This window comes from Narcine bancroftii, chromosome 3 (genome assembly GCF_036971445.1).
Source record: "Narcine bancroftii isolate sNarBan1 chromosome 3, sNarBan1.hap1, whole genome shotgun sequence".
In the NCBI taxonomy this organism is placed as follows: domain Eukaryota; kingdom Metazoa; phylum Chordata; class Chondrichthyes; order Torpediniformes; family Narcinidae; genus Narcine; species Narcine bancroftii.
Window position 1 is genome coordinate 227,418,499 of NC_091471.1, and position 26,332 is coordinate 227,444,830.

General features: G+C 40.4%; 1 protein-coding gene across 1 annotated transcript in view; it reads left to right on the plus strand.

Annotated features, from left to right (window-relative positions):
• The window catches only part of ndnf (neuron-derived neurotrophic factor), a 29,837-nt gene extending 23,504 nt beyond the window's left edge, over positions 1 to 6,333 (plus strand). Inside the window, exons 3-4 of the mRNA XM_069922893.1 lie at positions 183 to 307; positions 4,456 to 6,333. Coding sequence (XP_069778994.1) covers positions 183 to 307; positions 4,456 to 5,858 — 1,528 coding nt within the window. The 3' untranslated portion in view covers positions 5,859 to 6,333. The remainder of the gene's footprint in view (positions 1 to 182; positions 308 to 4,455) is intronic.
• The last annotated feature ends 19,999 nt before the right edge of the window (positions 6,334 to 26,332 follow it).

Genomic DNA, 26,332 nt, shown 5'->3' on the forward strand with positions numbered 1-26,332 from the left:
CTCTCTTACTGACTACATAAAAAACCATAAGAAATATTTTATGATTTCAGTTTGTGAACCTCCCTTCCCCCCCCCCCCCCCAATGTGTTGTGGCCTCCGGGGTCATGCATGGCCCCAGCTGTGAATGTGCTCTAAGATATATAAATGAATGAAAATTAATTGCTATTGCTTTCTACTTATAGATATTATTTTGTGGTTGAAGAAGATAACACTCCGATGTCAATTACAATAACACCATGTGATGCCCCCTTAGAATGGAAACTAACTCTTCAAGATCTTCCTGAGGAGTCGAGTGGAGAAGGTTCTGGTAAGACAATAATCAGAAAATAAAATATAATTTCTCTTCAAAACTGATTCAGCAATTACCTAATTTCCCATGAAATCAAACTGCTATGGACTACAGGTGAATAGAGATTGAGGTAACATATTCTCAAACAAATGGGGAAGTTGTGTGCACTAAATTTCACAGGGTATAGAGTTAAAGAGTGAAGTCAATTCCTTGAATTTTAATTTAACACCAGGATTTTTTTTGTTTGGAGCAGAACATAGACCATTGAACAAGAATTATACTTAATTTGGGTTAATCTACCACACGGCCTATTTACTTTGAATTCAAAGCAGATTTGTGGAAAGTACTTCAACATGAAGGCATGGTCGGAAATTTTGTTTCAAGGAGCATTTATATATTCATTTTCATGATAAAGAAAGTTAAATAAAATAGAAGTAATATATTAAAAAATCAGTGCTATACACGAGATGAAATACACCACTGGATTTATTACTCTAAAACTTACATACTGTAAACAAGCAGTAGTGTAACAGGCCCTTTCAGCCCATGAGCCCGTGCTATATAAATACACTGATGACCTACAACCCATGTACGTTTATGAAGGGTGGGAGGAAACCAGAACTCCCGGAGGAAACCCAACACAGACACAGGGAGAATATAAAAACTTGGGTGGGTAGCACTAACTGTGTCGCCCCTAGGTGCAAGAACCTTTTGAGAAGAACGTCACACAAATTTGGATATTGACATGTATTTGAATGCAAATGTCCTGAACCTGCTAACAGATCGAAAGGCTGTTTGAATTTTAAAAAAGCTCCAGTGCTGAGTTTTCCTGCAGGCAGGGGAACCACCAATTTTTCAACCTCAATATTTTTGGATGAGATCAAGCACACACAATTATGAATTGAAATTCATGCTTCCAATAACCCTTTCATTCTGTTTTAAATCTTTTTATTAATTTTCCACAAAAAATACAGAATAATATACAGAAACAGTGGAAAAAGTAATATTCATTGTCCTTGAAAACAGTTGCATTGAGTGAGGAAATCAAAAATTAATGGATCAAAAAGAAACTCATCTAACTCAGATGGGAAAAAAAAGATTAAAAATAACTGAAAAATAAAAACAACGGGTGAATCCATTCTGAAAGTAATTTCAAACTAAGTAGAAAAGAGATTGTTCCGAGTAAACACAATGTACTTGGAGAAAAAAAAACAGACTGGAGTGGGGTTCAATTTTGTTTATTAGTTTGAGACGTACAAAAATATTGAATAAATGATCACCAGGTTTTCTTCGAAGTTAAAAGTCATACCAAATGTCCAATTTCTAATTTTTTCTAAATCTAAGCATGACATAATGAGGAAAGCCATTGAAATAAAGTAGGCAGGTTGCAGTCTTTCTGCTTGAGCAATCTAGCTCTCCTTGCCGTCAACATTGAAGAGGCTTCTATCCTTTGGGCAAAGCCTGATCCCCAAAATAGCTGTTAGAAAGTATGGCTGTAAATCTAGGCCCAACACTTTAGCTAAAGTTTCAAAAACTCCTTGCCAAAAATGATCTCACTTTGTGCAGGACCGAAACCTGAGTCAAAGTGGCCTCTTTGGATTTACCCCTATTGCAAATAGGACATATTAGGAAAAATATGGGCCAATCTATCCCTAGACATATGTGCCCTAAGCACTACCTGGAACTGAATCAAAGAGTGACGAGCACAAACTGAAGAAGTATTGACAAATCAAAAAATTCTTTCCCAGAAGCCACCAGAAAGTAGTTGCTCAAATTCCAGCTCTCAGGCACCTTCAATTGGATATAGGACGTCAATTAAGTAAGTTGTTATCAACCCTTTTCGGGAAGGAGTTAATTGAAGAAGAGAATCAATCAAATTAGTTGAAAAAAAAACAAATGGAAAATTTGGCAGGAAAGAGTGGAGAAATTTTCAGCTAATTGATCAAATGACATTAAACAATTTCCTTCAAACATATCAAGAAAGGTTATTATTCCTTTATCTTTCCATAGTGCAAAAAACTTGGTCAGGTGAGTGATGTCTTAAAAAATAATTGGAATAAATTTTACTGGACAGAACATAATAATTTAAATCATAAACTTACAAAGTTGAAACCAGCCTCTTAATGTATGTCTGAGAATTGGATTAAAATCTTGTTTATATACTTTGGATAATGCAAAGGGGAGAGAAGTTCCTAATAGAGAAGTTAACCTTTTAAACCAAATTAAGTTTGAACAGACTATCCACAATTTTCATCCCCAATTGTAAGTGAATCCAGTTACTGGGTTCATTTTTGGCACATGTAAATGGAAGTAACAGAAACAATGATCGAATGTCTGCAGAATAGAAGTAGGGTGACATCATTCAGTTCATGTCGAGGGGAAGCAACTTATTCCAAATGACCTCACCTGCAAAATAAATACCACACATCCTATTAAATTCTCAACTAATATTTAGATCTTTGCCTTGAAATGCCTGTAGCAAAGAATGAATAAACTATCACAACAGCCACTTCCATCAAGACTCCGTTAGCTGAGTGGTTAGAGCTTGGTCTTGAAAACCAAGGGTTGCAATTTTGTTCCTCGCTGGGGCTTCATTTCTGTGAGGAGCACTGGACAAAGTGGCGACTCTTTGACTTCCTTTACAGTAGACAAAGTTAAAGAATTTCATGTATGTTACATTCTAAATGTAGTATTACATGACAATAATGGAACCTTTACCTTTACTTTCATATCCATTTTGCTCCCTTGTTATTGAAAGGCTTACTTGGATGTGAGTCCAGTTAAAACATTTCAAATTACTATGCTGTGTCTTTATACATAAATACACCTTGGGTCCAGAATGGAACAAGTATCAAACAATCAAATATTAATATGTATGTTGTGCTGAGAACATTGCCAAAGAAACTTACACAGTATTGAACCTGCCAAATAAACTTTCCAAGCAATCAGAAATATTTGAAAATACTTGAAAAAATTGTATTGTATTTGAAATGCACAAAGGTATTTATGGGTCTAAACATTTGCTTCCTGCAACCAACCATTTCAACTCCCCCAAATACAGTACATTTCCAATTATCTGAAACGCTGGGAACTGGATGAGTATTGGTTAACTGCATTTTTTGGATAACTGAGAAACTGACTTCAAGCAGCCCAGTAGCATCAGCAGAATACTTGTATTGGCCGCCATCAATCCCTGACACCTCCCCACCTCTATCGCCAACTCTGCCTGGGAGCCCGAGTTCCCCGCTTCTGCCCAGGAGGGTAAAGAAGAAATGGAAAGGGAGGGGAGGGAATTACCTGAAACGAGGACAATCTCCCCATGCACTGCCTGACCCGCCGACTTCCTCCAGTCGCTCACTGATGTTACTAACACTGCGTCAGATCCCCACATGAGTGCGTTGGGTGAATTTTTTACAACTTGTGGCATCATGTTGCCACCAAATTTTTTTTCGGTTAAGTGGTTTCTGGATAATTGGAAGCGTGCTGTATTCTCACAATGAACACACAAAAGTGCTGGAGAAACTCAGCAGGTCACACAGCATCTATTGGGAGCAAGGAGTAACCAAAGTTTTGGGCCTAAAAGCCCTACACCAAGGTATGAGAAAAAAAGTAGGCAGGTGCCTGATTAAGAAAAAAGATGGGGGTGTGGAATATTTATCTCATATAGATGTATTAAAACTTTAATATAAATTAAAGTAAATGAAAACATTTTCTGCCATCTACCTTTTCAGTGCAGTTTGGTGAACCCGTTAAAATGAATGGGTCCCCTTTACTTGGCTGGTAGGGAGGCTCTGCACTGCGGTAGGAGTTCATATGTGAACATTAAAGTGAAGAGTGCTCTGACCCATGAAGCAGACCTCACAGGTCATTCTCCTCCAAATTGCTATCAGAAGGTCAATCTGCTTTAGCACACAGCCATTCAAGGAGTCAAGAAAGCATTTCTATCACCATATTGACTGACCCATGCTCAGAATGGTCCAGAGTGCTTTGTAGCTATTACAATAGCGTTGTCAGTGTTTGCACATGTTGTCCTTTCACAGGATGTTTGCCCAAATTCTATTGATATAAATAAATAACCAATGAACATGTTTCAATCTTTTTCATGCATGTATATTGTGATGGGCAAATGTGATGAGGTTTATGCTAATTTAATGTTGTCATCTCAGGAGAACCAGAACCATTGGAGCTGCAGAAGCAGAGACAAGTATTGAATGAACTTGTCACCGATTTGTACTCTTACAAAGGCAATGATGTTGAATCTTACCAAGCATCTAATTCACCTTCTGGCTTGTACCGGTTGGAACTGATTTCAACAGAAAAAGACACAAATTTTAAAGTTTATGCAACCACCACTCCGGATTCAGATCAGCCTTATCCTGAGCTCCCCTATGACCCACGTGTGGATGTGACTTCTCTTGGACGTACAACTGTCACTTTGGCCTGGAAACCTAGTCCCACTGTCTCACAACTGAGGCAACCCATCCAATATTGCGTGATCATCAATCAGGAACACAACTTCAAAAGTCTTTGTGCAGCGGAAGCAAAACTGAATGCTGACGATGCCTTCATGGCCGCGCCCAAGCCGGGATTAGATTTCAGTCCTTTCGATTTTGCCTATTTCGGGTTTAGTTCAGACAGTGGTCGCAAAAGAGAACGGAGGATTATGGCCAAACCGCTTACTACACGCATGTCTCGACGTGTGACTGGAGCACGGAAGGTGGACCTTCAGCAGATCTGCATCGGCAACAAAAACATTTTCACTGTGTCAGACCTGAAACCAGACACGCAGTACTACTTTGATATTTTTGCAGTCAATGCTAATTCAAATATGAGCACTGCCTATGTTGGAACCTTTGCAAAAACTAAGGAAGAATTGAAGCAGAAGACGATGGAATTGAAGGACGGGAAAGTGACTGATGTATTTATTAAAAGAAAAGGTGTCAAGTTCTTAAGGTTTGTTCCTGTCTCTTCTCACCAGAAAGTGATTTTATATGTTCATTCCTGTCTGGATGCAGTGCAAATCCAGGTCAGGAGAGATGGGAAACTACAGCTTTCACAGAACATGGAAGGTGTACGCCTCTTCCAGCTGAGAGGGAAACCAAAAGCTAAGTATCTCATCAGGCTCAAAGGAAACAGGAGAGGTGCCTCACTGCTGAAGATCCTGGCCACCAACCGGCCAAACAAGCAGCCCTTCCCTTCTGTACCAGAAGACACGCGTATAAAAGTTTTCGACAAGCTCCGCACGTGCTCCTCAGTCACTGTGGCATGGCTTGGCACACAGGACCGAAACAAGTTTTGTGTCTACAAGAAGCTCGTGGAGAGTAACTACAGTGAAGAGCAGAAGAAGAGGGAGCAGAACCAGTGTATTGGACCAGACGCCCGAAAGAAATCTGAGAAGGTGGTCTGCAAATACTTCCATAGTCATATCCTGCAGAAAGCAGTGACGACAGAGACAATCAGAGGACTACAGCCAGGCAAATCATATCTTCTGGATGTTTATGTCATAGGGCATGGAGGACACTCTGTCAAGTATCAGAGCAAATTGGTCAAAACAAGGCGGTCTTGTTAGTGTCTCCATGTATAGACACAAACATTATTGAACTATGAACATCACTAGATGCAAATATACAGACTGACGACTTACACAGCTGAGATGTTGCAACCTGTATTTGTAATATTTAGAAAGATATCAACTTGTATATTTATGTTTACATAATTCAGTAATTATTTGAAGAGACTAAACATCTGGCATTTACAATTACATAACTGCAAGCCCCTTGTCACATCTTACATGATATAAGTAATCCACAGAGGCAGGGGACCACTCAAATACTGTCAGCTTCTCGTCCTCTACACTGCATGAATTGCATTTAAATTATTTCATCATCCCAACTGCTTAAACTAGCTGCCGTGTTAATCGTCCATGCAATATAGGACATAGGAAATCTGTAAATTATTTTATAAGAATAAAGTTCAGTCTTAAATGTCTATGTTTTTATGATTGTAAACTTTATGAATCATCTCCATTAAAAAAACAATTCTAACTACCTGTTTCACAATGCTCTTGTTTTAGTTCTAATGAATGGGTTGGGAGGTATGTGCTTCTTTCTTATTCAAGATTGATCTTATTAAATGCTCTTGTGTCGTACATGACATCTATTATACTGATGGGGAGGGGGTATGAAGAGGTGGAGATGGGGTTGATGAAAGGGAGGAGGTGTGATGAGGTGAAAATGGGGTTGATTGTACTGAGGGGGTGTGATGAGATGGAGACAGATGATGGAGGGGAGGGGGTGTGATGAAGTGGAGATGTGGTTGATAGAGGGGAGAGGGTGCGATGAGGTACGGAAGGGGTTGATGGAGGGGAGGGGATGTGATGAGGTGCAGACAGGGTTGATGGAGGGGATGAGGTGCAGACAGGGTTGATGGAGGGGATGAAGTGCAGACAGGGTTGATGGAGGGGATGAGGTGCAGACAGGGTTGATTGAGGGGAGGAGGTGTGATGAGGTGCAGACGGGGTTGATGGAGGGGAGGGGATGTAATGAGGTGGAGATGGGGTTGATGGAGGGAAAGGGGTGTGATGAAATGCAGATGGAGTCGATGGAGGAGAGGGCGTGTGATGAGGTGGAGATGGGGTTGATGGAGGGGAGGAGGTGATGAGGTGGAGATGGGGTTGATGGAGGGGAAGGGGTGTGATGAAGTGCAGATGGTGTCGATGGAGGGGAGGGAGTGTGATGAGGTGATGAGGTTGATGGAAGGGAGGGGGTGTGGAGGTGAAAATGTGGTTGATTGAGGGGGAAGGCGTGTGATGAGGTGGAGACGGATGATGGAGGGGATGAAGTGCAGACAGGGTTGATGGAGGGGATGAGGTGCAGACAGGGTTGATTGAGGGGAGGAGGTGTGATGAGGTGCAGACGGGGTTGATGGAGGGGAGGGGATGTAATGAGGTGGAGATGGGGTTGATGGAGGGAAAGGGGTGTGATGAAATGCAGATGGAGTCGATGGAGGAGAGGGCGTGTGATGAGGTGGAGATGGGGTTGATGGAGGGGAGGAGGTGATGAGGTGGAGATGGGGTTGATGGAGGGGAAGGGGTGTGATGAAGTGCAGATGGTGTCGATGGAGGGGAGGGAGTGTGATGAGGTGATGAGGTTGATGGAAGGGAGGGGGTGTGGAGGTGAAAATGTGGTTGATTGAGGGGGAAGGCGTGTGATGAGGTGGAGACGGATGATGGAGGGGAGGGAGTGTGATGAGTTGGAGACAGATTATGGAGGGGAGGGGGTGTGATGAGGTGTAGACAGTCGATGGAGGGTAGGAGGGGTGGAGATGGAGACGGGTGGTCGATGGAGGGGCGGGGATGTGATGAGGTGTAGACGGTCAATGGAGGGGACGGGATGTGTTGAGGTGGAGACAGGGTCAGTGGAGGGAGGAGGACCACCTCATTAAAACTTCATTTATTGTTTCCTGTCATGTATGAAGCATCAAATTAGCATCTGACTTTGATTATACAGTAACATGGAGGATGTATGCTAATTCATTATAAATATGACCATAATTCCATAATTGGAAAACAAAACATTTTGCAATATTGCACCTTGCAGTCATAAGATTTCAGAGGGAAAAATATAGTCCTGGTTAGTGAGGGCATGGGAGCTGATAATGTGGCCCTTTCAAAAAGCCAGCAGACTCAATGAGCTGAACAGACTTCTTCTTTGTTGCATTTTTCTATAATTCTACGAGAGTTGGAACTAAGAACTCGGGTTCTCAGATGGTTCTTGTAGAAATGCAAAAGGACAAGTTGGGATGATTTAAACCCTCATATTAGAATTTTAGGAGGCATCGGTGCCAAAGGGAATCCAAAAACATCAGGAAATGAGAGGTGCTGGGACAAGGGGATTTGAGTGGGTTTAGGACATTGGGAGCAAAGGCATAGTTGAGACCACCTAATGATTTAGGCCCAGTTGATGAGGATAAATGCTCACTACTATAATTAGAGGGCTACACTATTTCAGATGACTGTATTTGTAATGTGGAATAAGTATAATCAGAATGTAATGGGTACAATAGAAGACTGAAGGTTTGACATTCAACAGTTGGCGTTAAGATTCCAATCTGCTCAACAGTGCATAAATAGAATACAAATTACGATGTGTACAATCAGCTTGCATATATAGTTTCTAAAGCAAATAAATCAATCTTTATCCTATCCTATTAAATTTTAATTTTATGAAAGAATGGAGATTAGGGTTTAAGGTTAACAAACTCCAATTTTCAATGTAAAATATATTTATTTCAATTCCTCAAAATCCTCATTGCATGAAAATGTTATCTCATAATAACCAATTCCTTGCAATGATTTGCATTGAAATATTTGAATGCCAAGAATATCTAAACAAGACATTAAAAAAACACACACAAAAACTCTAATGAGAATTTGGTCATGAAAGGAAACTAAATAGTTGAATGAAATTAACTGATAGTAAAATGGGAGAAGAAAATTCAATTAAAAATTTTGATTAACATCAGAATTTGCTTTGAAATGAAGTAATTCAGCCTTTGCTGTGTAATATGAAGTGAGTCAAATTGAAAAAGCCATTTGTAGAGGGAAGTCGCACTGTTTGGTGTTTCAATGGATGGCAAGGCTTCAGCTTTGCAAGTCTTCTTGATACAAGGAAAGATGACTAACCTGATGAACCATTACGAACATTTAAATGTAGCTTCGTTTGAACCGATCAACTTGAATGTAAGCAGTGAATAACATCAGGAATGCAGATAATATAAAATTGTCAGGATAATACCAAAAGCCTTTATCAATCATTAGCTCCAATAACCCCCTCTCCCTGTAGTTTTCTCCAACAGAGTCATCAACACAGATGCATTGAGACAAAGCCCTCAGGATATAATCATATTACAGTACATTACATTTTTAAGAGTACATAAAGATGACAGTACTTTTTTTTATACACACAGGACATGAGAGTTACAGCCAACAATATTGCCCATCCCAAAATGGCTGAGAAAATGAAACAGGTTGTCTCTCTGAACTGTCATAATTAATTATCACACTGTCGATGTGAAGGGAAATTCTGGAATTTCTTCCTGTAATGATAAATGGACAGGGATATAACACTAATTAATGTGGGATATAACTTGCACTAGAACTTCAAGGCTGTGGTTTCAATGCATTTGTTGCCCTTATCCTTGGCCCCCGCGATAAAGCACCTGGAGATGCAACCTGACTCAAGGACCAATCAGGTGCCAGTCTCCTCCCCACTGACTCCTACCCAAACTCCTGCTGGGTCATCATTATCCCTTCTAACCTTCCCTTCTCTGAGACGCCACACTCTGTTCTCAGTAGAGGCTTTGCCGTTCGCCCCTCTTGGCCCACACCTCAATGTGTTCCACACATCCCACGATGCCAAACTCTTCTTCCACTGTCTCCATACCTACTTCTTCAAGCAGAATACTCCATTCCCCACTGCGGACCCCTTCTCCTGCCTCAAGCCTTCTTTCTCCTCATGTCCTCTTGGACACCACGTTCTGGCCTTTTACCCCCCTCTTGATCTCTTTAATTCCAACTGCTGCAGAGACATCATCTGTCTTCACTTCAGCACCCCTCACTTATTCTAATCTCACCCTCTTGGAAACCACCAGCCTCCACTGTCTCTGCACCAGTCCCAGCCTCACCATCAAACCCGCAGAAAAGGGTGGAGCTATTGTGTTCCTCCGGCTGGCTGAAGCTGGATACCTGCCCTCAGGCACTTCCTCTTGCTTAACCCCTTCCCATCTCCTTTCTATTCAGGTGTCTGTCTGCCTGATATTTGACAGTCCTGATTAAGGGCTCAGTTCCCGAAATGTGGACTGCTTTTTACTTCCTATGGAGGCTGTGTGGCCTGCTAAGTTTCTCCATCATTTTTTGTCTTTTCAACTTTACCCATTTATCCACCTGAGGTAATCTGCCTACCCATCCAGGGTTTGACCAGAGGCGGCCACCAGCCGAGAAAACAGGGCTGCCACACTGGGCTGCAGGTGAGAAAGGCAGCAGCATCCCTAATGATACATCCCACCTGGCAACGCTTGCTTCTCCCTCCTCCTATTGGATAAGAGATTCACGAGCATGTGATTGCACACCAATAGTTCAAAAGCAGTTTCCTCCTGTAGCCTCTTGATTGAATCCTACAATCATAATCTCATGCTGCCCTTACTGTGGACTAATGGATCTTTATATTATAACATCACACACTGTAATGTGCTCTGGCTTTTCCACTTGGTACTGCTTTACACTTATCTGAGATAAGTTCAAGTTCTTCGATCATCAGATTGTACCAGTACAATTTGACGAAACAGCGGAGATAACACACATGCATATAAAAATACATATTAAAATAAATAGTAGCAACATGGAGAGTTGTTTTAGCAATCCTTCTGCAGTCTCACTGCCTGTGGAAGAAGCTGTTTGTCAGCCCAGTGGTTCTGACTCTCATATTTCTGCATGTGTTTCCCGACGGGAGTAGCTGGGAGATGCTAGATGCGGGGTATTAGGGGTCCTCCCTGATTTTGTGAGCCCTCTTTAAACAACAATCCTGTTAGATCCCACCGATGGGAGAGGGGGAGGGCAAACCCAGTGATCCTCTCTGCCACTTTTATGGACCTGTGGGTTGATCTCCGATCCATTTCTCTGCAGCAACCGTACCACACAGTGAAGCAGCCGGCTAGGACGCTCACAATAGAGCTCCTGTAGAAAGTTGACAGAAAGGTGGCCAGTAGCCTTTGCCCGGCTCAGGCTTCCATGGAAGCACAGTCGCAGCAGTTAACGTGCTAAATTGCTTACCAAATGAACCCTTCCCACTGTAAAAAAGGATAATAAACTTGAACTTGAGAGTGGTTTATTATCTGAGGAGTTGTGAGTGGAAATGAAACGCAATGAGAACTCACAAAATATCAGCAGGTGTTGACACTTCATCCCCCAAACCTGCTTTATCATTCAATAATACCATGTCCGATCTGATCTTAGCCTTGATACTTTCCTGCCTGGTCACGAGAGCCATTGATTTCTGTGGCTTCTAAAAATCTATTTGACCCAGCTTTGAATGTATTTAGTGACTAAAGATGCACAATCATTTGAATGAAGCAATTCCTCCTCATCTCATTCATAAATTCTGGCTTCCACATTCTAAGAAGGATGTGAACATCCAAGAGAGGGGAGAGAAAATATTCATTAGAATGGCTCCAGGGATGCGCAATGTCATCTTGGGAATTTTAACATTGGATTAAAGTGCCAACTCGTTGATCTGAGATTAGCCATAGTGTAATCTACCTATTTAGTTACTTGTATTTCTGATGAGATGCTAATTGTATTTCATTGGCTTTGTATTGTACAATGACAATAAAGTTGAATCTAATCTAATTAGCCTGGATTTGATGTTGATGGGTGACAGTCCATAATAAAAACTCCCCGCGGGCGGCCGTCAAACAGTCACAGAGTACATTCTGCTTGGTGTGGACGAGAGAAGAACTGCAAATGACACAGGAATGTTCATATGTAAGGCACATAACAGGACTCAGAAGAGCTGGTGGGGCAAATATATCTGGGGAGGGGCAGGGTGGGGGAGGACACTGTCTATTATCGAGGGAGGGGCAGGGTGGGGGGTAGACTGTCAATTATCGGGGGGTGGGGGAGGAGACTGTCTATTATCGGGGGAGGGGTGGGGAAGACTGTCTATGATTGGGGTGGGGTGGAGGAGGAGACTGTCTATTATCAGGGGAGGGGCAGGGTGGGCGAGGAGACTGTCTATTATCAGGGAGGGGGAGGAGGGTCTATTATCGGGGAGGGGCAGGGTGGGGAGGAGCTGGTCTATTATCGGAGAGGGGCAGGGTGGGGGTGGAGACTGTCTATTATTGGGGAGGGGCAGGGTGGGGGAAGAGGATCTATTATCGGGGGAGGGGTGGGGGAAGACACTGTCTATGATCGGGATGGGGTGGGTGGGCGAGGAGACTGTTTATTATCAGGGAGGAGACTGTCTATTATCGGGGAGGGGCAGGGTGGGGAGGAGACGGTCTATTATCGGGGAGAGGCAGGGTGGGGAGGATACGGTCTATTATCGGGATCGGAGGAGGGGCAGGGTGGGGGAGAAGACCATCTATTATCGGGGAGGGGAAGGGTGGGGGGTCTATTATCGGGGGTGGAGACTGTCTATTATCAGGGGAGTGGTGGGGTGGGGGAAGGAGACTGTCTATTATCAGGGAGGGGCAGGTTGGGGGAGTATACAGTCTATTATTGGGGGAGGGGTGAGGTGGGTTAATAGACTGTTTATTATCGGGGGAGGGGCAAGGTGGTGAAGTAGACTGTCTATTATTGGGGGAGGAGCAGGGTTTGGGAGGACACTATCTATTATCAGGGGATACACACACACACAAACTCACATCCATACACATACACTCACACACACCAACATACACACACATACACACTCACAGACATACACTCACACTTACACACATACTCACACACATTTACAAACACAGTCACATACACACACTCATACACACTCACACACACATACACTGTTACACGCATACACACACTCTCACATACACACACTCACACACATACTCACTCACACCCACACATACACACATTCACACTCACACACACACACTCATACACACATTCACATATACACACTCACTCACATACACACATACTCACTCACACTCACACTCACATACATACACACACACTCATACACACACACCCACACTCACAAACACACACCCACTCACACACATTCACACTTACACACACACATACATACGCACACACTCACACACACAGTTCAATGTAGCATAAGGTGATAAGATCGCTCATGTCATTCATCCCCAGTTTGGGAAAGGGCACTCTCATATGTGGCCCACTCCCTTTGCAAGAAGAGACCATTGGACCAACAAGCTTCATACTATTTCTTGAGAGGACATGTAAATCGATCAAGACTCTCATGACTATATAGTCATTGCAATGACTATATTCTCTTTGAATTCAAATCCCTGCTGCTGCATTACTTTTAAAGTGGCTTGTGTGTTGTGTGTTGGTCAGGCAGTAAGTTGTGGTTTTATTCCACACATGCGCCACCTTTCCAGTAGAAAGGAAAACAGATAGTTATGTAGGAGATGGACAGGCAAGAGAAAGTGGTGGAGGGAGAAGTAACTCAGAAAACTACATGATGATACTTCACCAATTAAGTAGAGTCTCAGAATCCAGGAGGGATGCAAAAGAGGAACTGGTGCTACAAGACTTGAACCACTAGGTTCAGGAACTGCTGCTCCCCCTCCACCATCAGACTCCACAACAACAATCTTAGTCAGGGACTCTTATTTTTGCACATTTTTTATTTTTTTCCCCTCTCTCTGTATTGCACAGTTTGTTTCCATTTCTTTATTTGTTGACATGTGTACGTTGAGTCAGTTTTTTTGCATGACCAATAAGAGGTCAATTCTACCGCGCCTGCAGGAAAAAAGAATCTTAGAGTTGTACGTGATGTTATGTATGTACTCTAACAATTAACCTACGATATGATATCTGAACATTGACACGTCACAGCGAGTCTGGCTTGGAACATCAGATATGGATTTACTGGAGTTAATTGGGAAAGGGAGTAGTCTTCCATTCATACAGTCCAGAAGGGCTAAGACATTCTCTCAACCTGGTGTAAATAACAAAGAGACTATGATCTCCCTTACAAGGTGATGCGTATCTCCTTGTAAGAGCTTGAAGACAATCCCCTCACGCAGAGCCTACAAATTCCAGTATCAGCTTCTGTGGAATCACACAAAGTCTTTCAACATACAAGCTGCATCAATCTCATTCATCTGGTTTCTGGTTTATTTGAAATTATGTAAGTATGGTGTTAGGTCATTAAGAGTAATGAGATGTCTGATTGATTGGTCCAAATGATGTTGTAGAGCAATGTTTCAAGATAATTATTCCCAATTCAGTTTCTTTTTTTTCCATTTAATAGGATCTTTTTGTCAAAAGTTTATCTTTATTTTGATTCTTTGACAACAGTTAATTAGCATATGCCTCTCTGGGATGAACTGTCCAAATATGTTCTGCTAATTGACTAAACAATTTGCTGGTTACCCAGCAAGACCAGGTCTCACTTACTTTCTCATTGATGAAAAACAGCATAGTGTGCAAATCATGGGGGCCATCTTCCTCAACACTGCCATCACCTGGGGCCAGCAGTGCCAGGTCCGATCCATTGGGGGGGGGGGGGGAGGAGAGGCATCTCAGATGCCACCTTCAGGACCCAGCCACGCCACATGGGGCCCCTGGGGGTCGCCATCTTAGGCATCGCCATCTTCTACTGCAGCGATATGCAATGATCCAACTCTAGCCTCCATCACCCTCAACTAGGACAGTCTGCACGCTCACCAGGTCGATGATGGACATCAAGGGAAATGGCCATGTGAGGAGTTGCTTGTTCGATAGTGGGAGCACGGAAAGTTTTATACATCCAGAAGCGGTACAGCGCTTCTCCCTCACATTACTGCCGGTGAACAAGAAGGTCTCCTTGGCATCCTTGGTGGATATTCGGGGTTTCTGTATTGTGACTTTAATGGTGTGGGGTACTGTATATGACAACTTTAGATGGATGGTCATGTTGCAGCTCTGCGATGCTGTACTGTTGGTGCTTGATTTTCAATGTCACCTTAAAAATGTGACGGTGGCATTTGATGGGCTCCATCCACCCTTCTGTCCATAACCAACAATTCGATAGCCAACTGCCCACCATACATGTCCACCAACCAAACCACTCACCATGCATGACTTGCGGGCTCTCCACACTTAAAGCCCCCCCTCCCCCATTGTTATTCACCAACCTCACCCCCGACTGCAAACCCGTCACCATTAAAAGCAGATGGTACAGTGCTGGGGACTGGACCTTCATCCAGGAAGAGGTACAGTGCTTACTTAAAGAAGAGGTTGTTGAAGCCAGCAATAACCCTTGGAGAGTGCAGGACGTGGTAGTGCGGAATGGGGAAAAGAATAGGATGGTTATCGACTACAGTCAGTCCATCACAAGATCCACTCATTTGGATGCATACCCCCTTCTGCAAATCACCAAAATGGTCAACCAAATTGCCCAGTATCGGGTCTTTTCTACCTTCAACCCAAAGATGGTCATCAGCTACCCATCCACCCAGAGGACCACCAATATATGGTGTTCGAGGCAGATGGCTGCCTCTACAACTTCCTGTGGGTCCCCTTTGGTGTCACGAACAGCATCTCAGTCTTCCAGCGGGAGATGGACCATATGGTGGATCAGTACGAATTGAGGGCCACCTTCCCATATCTCAATAATGTCACCACCTGTGGCCATGATCTGCAGGACCATGATGCTGATCTCTAGAGATTTCTCGAGACAGCCAAGCTCCTTAATCTGACGTACCACAAAGCCAAGCGCGTGTCTTGCACAACTCACCTAGCCATCCTTGGCTAAGTCATGGAGAATGGCGTCATTGGCCTAGACCCAGACCGCCTGTGACCACTCCTGCAGCTTCCCTTTCCACACAGCGTCAAGGCCCTAAAGAGGTGCCTTGGGTTTTTCTCCCAATTATGCGGATAAGGCCTGCCCTCTTATCAAAGCTACGTCCTTCCCTTTGGTGGAGGAGGCTTGTGCAGCCTTCAACTACATTAAGTCTGACATCGCCAAGGCCACAATGCATGCTGTGGACAAATCCACCCCTTTACGGATGGATGGTGATGTGTCAGACTCTGCCCTGCCAGCCACTGTTAATCAGGCTGGCAGGCCAGTCGTATTTTTTTCACGCACCCTGCAGGGCCCCAAGATTTGATACTCTTCAGTTTAAAAAAGAGGCCCAAACCATTCATTGTTGAGGCAGTGAGGCACTGGCTCCATTACCTTGCTGTCACTTTAAAGTTCAACAATCAGCAGTGGGGCAAAATCAAAAACAATACTCCAGTGGAGAATAGAATTATCCACCTATAACTATTACATCCTGTACCAACCATGGAAATTTAATGAGCCTGTCTCACAGGACTTGTGCCAGCACACAGATCGACTGACTGCATAACCTCCATAATGATCTAGGATCCCTGCGCTCCACCAACCTTAACATCATCGACAAATACTCCTGTTTTCCATTTGCCACCTCCTGCTCGGAGGTGCCACGATCCTTTATGAATGACAAGCTGCGCCAGTTCCTGTTGGCCAGAGGCAGGATCATTAGTTACAACACCCGGGGTAACGTGCAAGTAGAGAGAGAGAATGCTACGGTGTGGAAGACAGTCCTCTTGGGCCTGCGGTCCAAAGGCCTCCCATTTTCCTGCTGGCAGGAAGCTCTCCCAGAGACCCTCCACTCTACCAGGTCCATGCTGTGCACCACCACTAATGCTACACCACATGAACGTATGTTTTCCTTTCTCAGGAAATCTGTGACAGGGACCACACTACCGGCGTGACTTACGTCCCCAGGGCCTGTCCTGCTTCACAGGCCTGTGAGGATCCATAAATCTGGCCCATTGGTTGAGAGAGTCCATCTCCTCCATACCCACCCCCAATATGGCTACATGGCATATCCAGAAGGACAGGAGGACACTGTTTCCATTTAGGAACTTGGCTCCTTCAGGGGCCATGGAGACCGCTGCTTAATCACCCTCCTCACCGTTGAAAGCACATGATGAACCCAACCTCTGGTATCCTGCCTCTGCCCCAAGGGAGGATACACCAGGCACGGTTCCTACCCACAAGCACAATATTGATGAATACGAACAGGCACCCGAGACTGTCCAGGACTCCCAGCAAATGACCAGACCGCTCGATAGGCTGAACTTATGACTTTCAAAATGTAAACTTGCAACGTTGTAAGTTCCACTTCACCCATAGGTCTCTTTTTTAAATATAAGGGGTGAATGTATAATTATCTAGTCAAGCACACCTATTGGCCATTTGTACCTGTGGCCCGTTCCCACAGGCTCCTGTATAATTGCGACTACTCTCCACGGTCCCCTGCAACTGAGATCAGGACAACAGAACAGTAGGGATATGTTTGCTCTCAAGTGAATTAAAGCCTCTTGGTTTCTCCACAATAGTCTCCTGAGTGATTGATGGGGCATCAATTAGCTACTAATGACATGAAGGAAGCTATGAAATTGCCATTTTAGCCATGCTGCTGGTCTCTAGGATAAAGACAGCCAACCTCACTGGCCCTCTCCATTCAGGCTAAGTAAGATAGGGTTGAGCTGACAGAAGATGATGATTATGGGCATGGGGAATAGGCCTTTTCAAAGTTCAAAGTCCAGATTTAGTGTCAAAGATGGAGGCATGACATTACATTCAATCTTGAGGTTATTTTTTCCTACTTATTGGTAACTGTAAACTGCACTTAAGAAAAAAGAGAGAAATGTTTACAAAGAAAGAAATATAAATAAACTGTGCAATAGAGAAAAAAAATCCAATAATTAATGTGCAAAACAAGAGCCTTTAAATGAGTCCTTGATTGAGTTTGCTGTGGAGGAGTCTGATGGTGGAGGGGTAGCAACTGTCCCTGAACCTGGTGGTGCGAGTCTTGAAGCACCTGCACCTCTTTCCTGATGGCAGCAGCGAGATCCCCTGGATGGTGTGGATTCTTAATGATTGCTGCTGCTTTACAACATTCTATGTAGATGATCTCAATGCTGGGGGAAAGTTTTACCTGTGATATCCTGGGCTTTGTCCATTAACTTTTGCAGGACTTTCCTGCTCAGAGATGTTAGTGTCCCCATTGTCAGGCTGCAAAGTAGCAAATCAGCACACTTTCCATTAGACTTTTGTGGAGGTTTGCAAAGGTTTTCTGTGTCATACTGAACCTCCACAAACTCCTGAGGACATAGAGGCGCTGACGTGCTTTCTTCACGATGGCATTAGTGTGTTAGGTCCAGGAAAGGTCCTTTCCCAAGAACTTAAATTTGCTCACCCTGTCCACCTCCGGTTTTCCCTTCCTGAAGTCAACAATTAGCTCCTTGGTTTTGGTGGTGTTGAGTGCAAGGTTGTTGTGCATACACCATTCAGCCACATTTTCAATCTCCCTCCTGTATGCTCTCTCATCACCCACGTTTACACAACCCACTACGGTGGCATTATCAGTGAATTTGTAGATAGTGTTATTGTCGTACTGAGCCACAGAGTCGTGGGTGTAAAGCGAGTAGAGCAGGGGGCTAAGAACACAGCCCTGGGGTGCTCCGAAATTGATGGAGATTGTGGAGAAGTTCTTACTAATTCTCACTGATTGGGGTCGTGAGGTGAGGAAATCTAAGATCCAATTACACAGTGGGGTATTGAGGCCCAGGTTTTGGAGTTTGCTGACCAGTTTTGAGGGATGACGATGTGAATGCTGAACTGCAGTTGATTCTGCTCATACTAATCATCCGAGGCCCTCATATTCTTGAGAATATTTATTTATTTACTTGTCCTGCATATGTATTGTTTGTCTGGGTGTGTTATGTCTGGTTGTGTGTTCAGCACCAAAGACTGGATAACGCTGTTTTGTTGGGGTTGTACTTGTACAATCAGATGACAATAAACTTGATTTGACTTGACAAAGAACATTCTGATTAATGCGTCTTTGCTGTCCAAGTGTTCCAGGGTTTTGTGCCAATAGATTTAAGGATATTCACTGAGGGAGCAATGTTAGCCAAAATAATATTCTCAACTTATTTTCGAATCTGTTATGTGAATCACAGTATGAAAAAAAGAGAATGGACCTGCAAACAATTCAAAGATTGGCACTCACGACGATTGTTACCAATTCAGAAGAAATTTTGTGGCGAGTATCCACATATTATTAAGTCTGAGGCTGGCCAAGTAAATTTCCCATATGAGTGTCATAACAATGTATCTCAAGAGAGTTTTGTTATTTTAACCTACAGTGGAATAATTTCTGAGTGAAATTCTGAAGGTATTCTCTTTTGATTCTCTTTCCCTTATACTGTAAGGGTGAGGCTAAATTTAACTGTTTACATTAAAATAAAATAACTTTAGTCATCCTGCTACTTTGAACATCTTCGTTCTGGGAGAAGGAAATAAATTATTTTCAAGCCATACAGAAATGGAAGAGTTTGCTCAATGCCTTGCAGTTGTGCAGAGGGAGTGAAGAGACTGAAGATTTCAGAATGCTTTGATTATGATGGACTAATGTTTTGGTAGTTCGTTACTATGAAGTGTAAATTAAGATGTCTTATATTGAGCATTTTTCTCTTTACTACTGACTGTTTTGGTGGATTGCATGATTTTTCTTTTAATTAAGTTTAGATTTAAGATATAATGGAATTTAAATAAAAATATCAGGGGAAAAAAAGTGGTTCTGACTTCTATTGTATCCTGTGGGTATTTGTGACTCCGGTCACGGCCAATGAAATAGAGGGAGGTGGTATTGGATTATATTATTACAGCACCTACTGGGGGGTGCTTTTTTAAATTTATATATAGTTATGTGCATTGTTATAAGTGTACTTTTAAAATATTCTTATTTCTTTTATTTATCTTTTTATCTGAATTGCCGGAGAAGAGGTGTGTAAACACGCTGGGTTGAGAGTCATGGGAGGAAGATTTACAGGCAGAGGCAGAAGGAAGAGTTAACTAGTAGGATAAGTAATACAGCTAAATTCTTAAATTATAATGCTAATAGTTTAAACAGGCTTGTGAAGAGGAACAGACTATGAACATATCTTAAGATGGGTGTAGATATAGCCTTTTTGCAAGAAAATCACTTAATTGAACAAGAACATTTGAAGTTAAAGAGAAATTGGGTTGGATATGTCATTGCTTCTTTTTTTTTTAAATCGCAGGCAAGACGTGTGGCTATTTTGGTTAAAAAGAATATTCCAATTAAAATACAAAAATGCTGTGACAGCTCCATCAAGGAGATATGTGATTGTACATTGTCAAATATTTTCAGAATTATGGGCAATTCTAAATTTGCATGCACCAAACATAGATGATGAGAGATTTATTCAAGATACTTTTTTGAATCTAACAGAAGCACACAATAACATTTTGATAAGAGGGGATTTTAATTTTGCTTGGACACAATTTTAGATAGAATTACAAGAGGATTAATAAGAACTAAAACAGCAAATGCAACTTTGGTTTTAATGAGAGATTTAAATTTGATAGATGCTTGGAGAAAAGATAATCTCAGAGAAAGAGACTACTCTTTTTATTCAAACAGACATAATTACTCTAGAATTGACTTATTTCTAACATATGCACAAGTACAAGGGAGGATATTGGATGTTGAATATAAAATGAGGATATTATCAGATCATTTGCCATGGTTATGGACTATAATAATGCTAGTCAAGGAAAAATTGGTATATAGATGGAGATTGAATTCAACATTATTCAAAGGGAAAGATATTTTGTGATTTTATTAGAAAGCTTATTCAATTATTTTATGATACATATTTGTACTTGATGAATGATAAATTTGTAATATGAGATGCCTTGTGAGCTTATCTGAGAGGGCAAATTATGAGATTCACTACAAAAATTAAGAAGGACTGTATGAAAGAAGTAGATCAGTTGGAGCAAGAAATAAAAATATTGGAAAAAGATCTTTAGAAGCAAGGCTCAGAAGATAAGCATAGGCAATTGATTAATAAAAAAAATAACAAAATTATAGAACTGAAAAAAATATTATAAGAACTACACAGATATTATGAATTGGGTGAATGAGCACAGAAAGTACTTGCATAGCAACTGAAATCTGAGCAGGCCTCAAGAACAATTAATTCAGTTAAAAATGATTTGAATGTTATTAGTTAACAATCAGAGGTAAAGGAAGCAATGTTCATTAGAAAGTAACAAATCTCCAGTGGAGGATGGTTCTCCACCAGAATTTGATAAATAATTAAAAAACAAATTGATTTCTATTTTCATGAAATTGTTGGATCAAGCATCAAGAACCTATACTCTTCCAAATTCTTTTTCAACAGTGATAATTATTGTGATATATAAAAGAAAGATTGAGATCCTTTGAAACATTCTTCTTACAGATCAGTTTCATTATTGAATGCAGATTATAAAATATTGACTTCTAAAAATTTGGTGAACAGTTACTAAATTATGGCCAAAATTAATAAACATGGATCAGACAGGATTTGTTAAAAAAGCGACAGTCAGAGGATCATGTAGCCAGATTGATCTGTATTATACATTCAGCACAAGATGAAGGATTTAAGTGGCAGTGCATGTAGGAAAGGATTTTGATAAATTGGAATGGGACTTATTGTTTAAAGTTTTATGTAAATTTGGGTTTGAACAATTTTAATATAAATTGGATCAAGACATTATATAAAAATTCTAAGGTGAAAGTAATAACTAATGGACAAATCTCTGATCCATTCTATCAGGCAAGATCTAGCAGACAGGATTGTCCTTTAATTCCAGCTTCATTTATTTTAGCTGTAGAGCCACTGGCTGAAATAATTCGGAGTGATTTAGATCTATTTGACTGAGCCAGAGACTTCCTTACATAAATTACATTTAAATTTGAAAGAATATGACAAGATTTCAGGTTATAAATTAAATTGGGATGAAAGTGAAGTTATGCCCATGACACAAAGAGATTATATGCTTTGTCAAAGAAATACTAAATTTAAATGGCCAAAGGAAACAATTAGATTTTTAGGGATTCAAATAGATAATAATTTAAATAATTTATAAAAATGAATTATTTACCATTGCTTAAAAAAGTTAAAGAAATTTTGAATAAAAGTTGACAACTTTGCCGATAACATTAGAGGTGAAGTGTAAACAGTATTAAAATGAATATCTTTCTGTGAAACAATATATTTTATGAACTTAACCTATATGGTTACCACAAAAGTTCTTTCAAGAATTAAATAAATATATAAGAACATTTCTTTGAGAAGGTAAAATGATAAGAGTTTCTCTAGAAAATCTAACATGGAAATATGAATTGGGAGATTTACATCTTTGTAACTTCAAGAATTATTATCAAGTAGCTCAATTGAGGTTTCTTACTTCTTTATTTGAGGGACCAGAAAACCGGCATGGGTCAAAATAGAGATGGATAAAATAGGAGAGAAATTAGCAGAGGAATTTATTTATAAATGGGATTCAAAGTTAATAACTGGTGTGATGGAGCAACCTTTGCTTAAACATTTGATTACCATCTGGAACAAGATAAATAATGAAATAGAGGAAAAGTAAGTATATTCCCTAAAAAACCTGTGATTCAAAATATAATCTGATACCTTCTACTAAAGGTAAACCTTTTTTTAAATATTTGGTTTCATAATTGTATTAAAAGTGTAGCAGATTGTTATGAACAAAGTCAATTGATGTTGTTTTAGCAGTTAAGAAATAAATATGGAATTACTCGAAATACATTCTTTTACTGAGTAAACCTGCCAACCTGTTATTTCACCTTGGATCGCATGCAATCTAACATAGAACATTACAGCACAGTACAGGCTCTTTAGTCCTCGATGCTGTGCAGGCCTATAAATTCTAAACAATAAAAAAATTAAAGCCTTCCTAAATCTATTGTTTTCTATCATCCATGTTCCTGTGTGAGAGCCTGTTAAATGCCCCTAATGTTTCAGTCTCCACCATCCCTCCGATAAAGGGATTCCAGGTACCACAACTCTCTGTCAATGGATGCTGAGTTCCTCCAGAAATTCTTTGTTTGCTTGACAATGTAAAACAAATCATATTGTTCTTTACTTGTGCTTTATTGATTTATGAGGGGAGGAGACAGGATTGAGGAGAGACCAAACTGCTCTGTTGAACAAAAAAAAACGCAGATGCTGCAAATCAGAAACAGAAAATGCCAAAAATGCTCAGCAGTTTTTCCCATTACAACCTCCCCCCCCCCACCCTAACCCACTCAAACCCCACTAAACTACCCCAAAAAGAAAAAAAAAAGTGGAGATCAAATGACATAACACCTATCAAATTTTTTTGCCATGGTTTGGGGCACCTCCACCAAGGCGTGGAGGAAAAAATTAATAATTTAATCGTATATATTCCATATGTGGGCTCCAGGTTTTAACAAAAAAGGAATAGTTATTACATAAATTATATGTTATCTCCAAATGCCATCGCTGAATACGCAAATCGGTCTCATTTTTCCAAGTAATTGCCAAACATTTTCTAGCCACAGCTAAAGCCAATCTCAGAAAAGCAATTTGAATTTTATTTGATTTTAACTCCAAACTCAATTTCTTAATTTAACCCGATAAAAATACCAAATGGTCAAGTGAAATGTTAAATTTGAAAACAGCTTCTAAAAGTTCCTTAATTCTATTTGCAAAGGGTTTCACTGTCTCAAGTAGCATGTAAAAAAGAACTAACTTCCTTATGACATCTGAAACATAAATCAGAAGAAATAAACTTATATTTTCTTAATTTCTCTGGACTTAAGTATAATTGATGAAGAAAATGAACCAGTTGGTACCTTACATTTACAATTTTAATCATATTATCCTCACACAGATTCATCCAGTTATCTTGAGAAATAGATATAGACAAATCTTTTTCCCATTTTAATTTAGATTTATAAACATCCATCTTAAGTATTTCATTTTACAATAAAGCATACATCTCAGATATAAATCCTTTCTTATCGCCATCAGTAAGTAGATTTTCAAATTTAGACTGCCTAGGTAGCCGCAACCTACGCCCAAAATTATCCAACAATAATGCTTTAACTTGATAATATGAAAAAAAGTATTTGATGATATTTCATATTTCTCTTTCATTCTTTGAAATGGAATAAAATATCCAGCTTGGTTACAATCTTCTACCAATTTAATTCCTTTCTGTTCCCACAACTTCAAAAGTTAATTATTTAGTGTAAAAGGAAAAATATTATTTTGAAACAAAGGAGTTTTAGCTGAAATTTTACCTTCAGTACCTATCATTTCATTTTTCATAGTCCATAATTCCATCAAATGTTTCAACACTGGCAAATTATAATTATATAATAACTGAGAATTTCATCTATAAATAAACTGATCACTAATCTGAGATAATTCAATATTAGCCCATATCAGAGGGTTATCCACTTCAAACATCCTGTTAATAAATTTCACCTGTGGCGATTCATAATAATTCTGAAAATGAAGAAGTTGCAACCCTCCTAATGCATGTTTCCAGGTTAATTTCCATAATGACACCCTCGCCATTTCACCTTTCCACAAAAATTTCCTCACCGAAGCATTCAGATCTTTGAAAAACCTTTGGGGAATCTTACAAGGAATAGACTGAAAAAGATATTGAATATGGGGAGAAAACATTCATTTTAACACAATTAACACATCCTATTAATGTTATAGGTAAATCTTTCCACTGATTTAAATCATGTTTAATTTTTGACAAGAGAGGTAAATAATTCAATTCATATAAATGATTATAATTACTATCTATTAAAATACCTAAATATTTAATCTGGTAGGACCACTTAAATTTCACAATCTGCCAGCAAAGCAAATAATCCACATCAGCCAAAGGCATAATTTCACTCTTTTCCAAATTAATTTTATATCCCGACACTTCACCGTACTGCTCCAACCTTTCATGCAGACTCCCCAAAGACAACAAAGGTTGTGTTAAATATATCAAAACATTATCTGCAAACAAATTTATTTTATACTCATCTGCTTTCACCTTAATACACTTAATATTACTAGCTCTTCTAATCATTTGAGACAAAGGTTCAATTACCAGTGCAAATTGAGCTGGCGACAAAGGACAGCCGATCGAGATAACACAAAAGGTGATGATATCTGTCCATTTGTCACAACTCTAGCAGTAGGATTTTTATCCAAAGCCTTAACCAACCAATGAAAAAAGGCCCAAAACCAATTTTCTCTAAAACTTTAAACAAAAAAATTCCATTCCACTCTGTCAAAGGCCTTTTCTGCATCATTGGTCAGTCAGATCGCTCCCGAGAAATATTAACTAAAGAAATCAACTTTACAAAATTATCTGCTGAATACCGATTTTTAATGAAACCTGCCTGATCTACATGAATCAAATCTGGTAAATATTTAGCTAATCTATTAGCTAGAGCCTTGGCAACAATTTTATAAAATACATTCAATAAAGAAATAGGTCTGTAAGATCCTGCTTTTAGTGGGTCTCTATCTTTCTTAAGAATAACTGTAATAATTGCTTTAGAAAAAGAATCTGGTAAAGAATCAGTCTCCATCACCTGTTTCAAAGCATCCATCAATAAAGGGTAATCCCTTTATCTTGAAATTCTTTATAAAATTCAGAAGTAAAACCATCATCCCCAGGTGACTTCCCATTAGGCATAGATCGAAATGCTTCCATCACTTCTTTAACAGTAACATCCTATGTCTTTGTTTGTATTTTTACCATATGAATTATCATGATTATTAAATAAAATGTTAAAAAAATACTCTGAAGGCCAGACACGTCAATGGAGAGAGGAGCAGAGATTATATTTCAGGTGAATGACTTTTTATTGAAGGCTCTGATAGATATATATTAAAAAAATCAAGCTTGTATGCCAATTGTGTTCCCCTCTCCATGCACATTAGCTGATCTGCTATGTATTTGCAGCATTATCCGTTTTAAGTGCCACAGAGTCATAGAGCATAAAACAGACCCTTCAGCCCAACTGGGTTAATCCCATTTGGCTGCATGGTCTTTATCCCTCTAAATACCTCTTTTACATAAATCTGTCCAAATGTCTTTTGAATGTTGCTATTTGTCCAGTTCCCTATGGCAGCTCATTCTAGGTGCAGTCCACATTTGGAGTAGAAAAATAGATCTTTTCAGATCCTTCCTAAATCCCTCTCACCTTAAACCTATGCCCTCTTGTTTGAGCTGGAATAATCTACCTGGAAAAAAAAGAAACTGAGCATTCACTTTATCTGTGCTCCTCCTGATTTTGTCAACCCCCATAAGATCACCCCTCAACCTCCTGTACTCCTGGGAGTAGAGACCCAGCCAATCCAACCTTTTTCTTTAACTCAACCCCTCCAGTCCC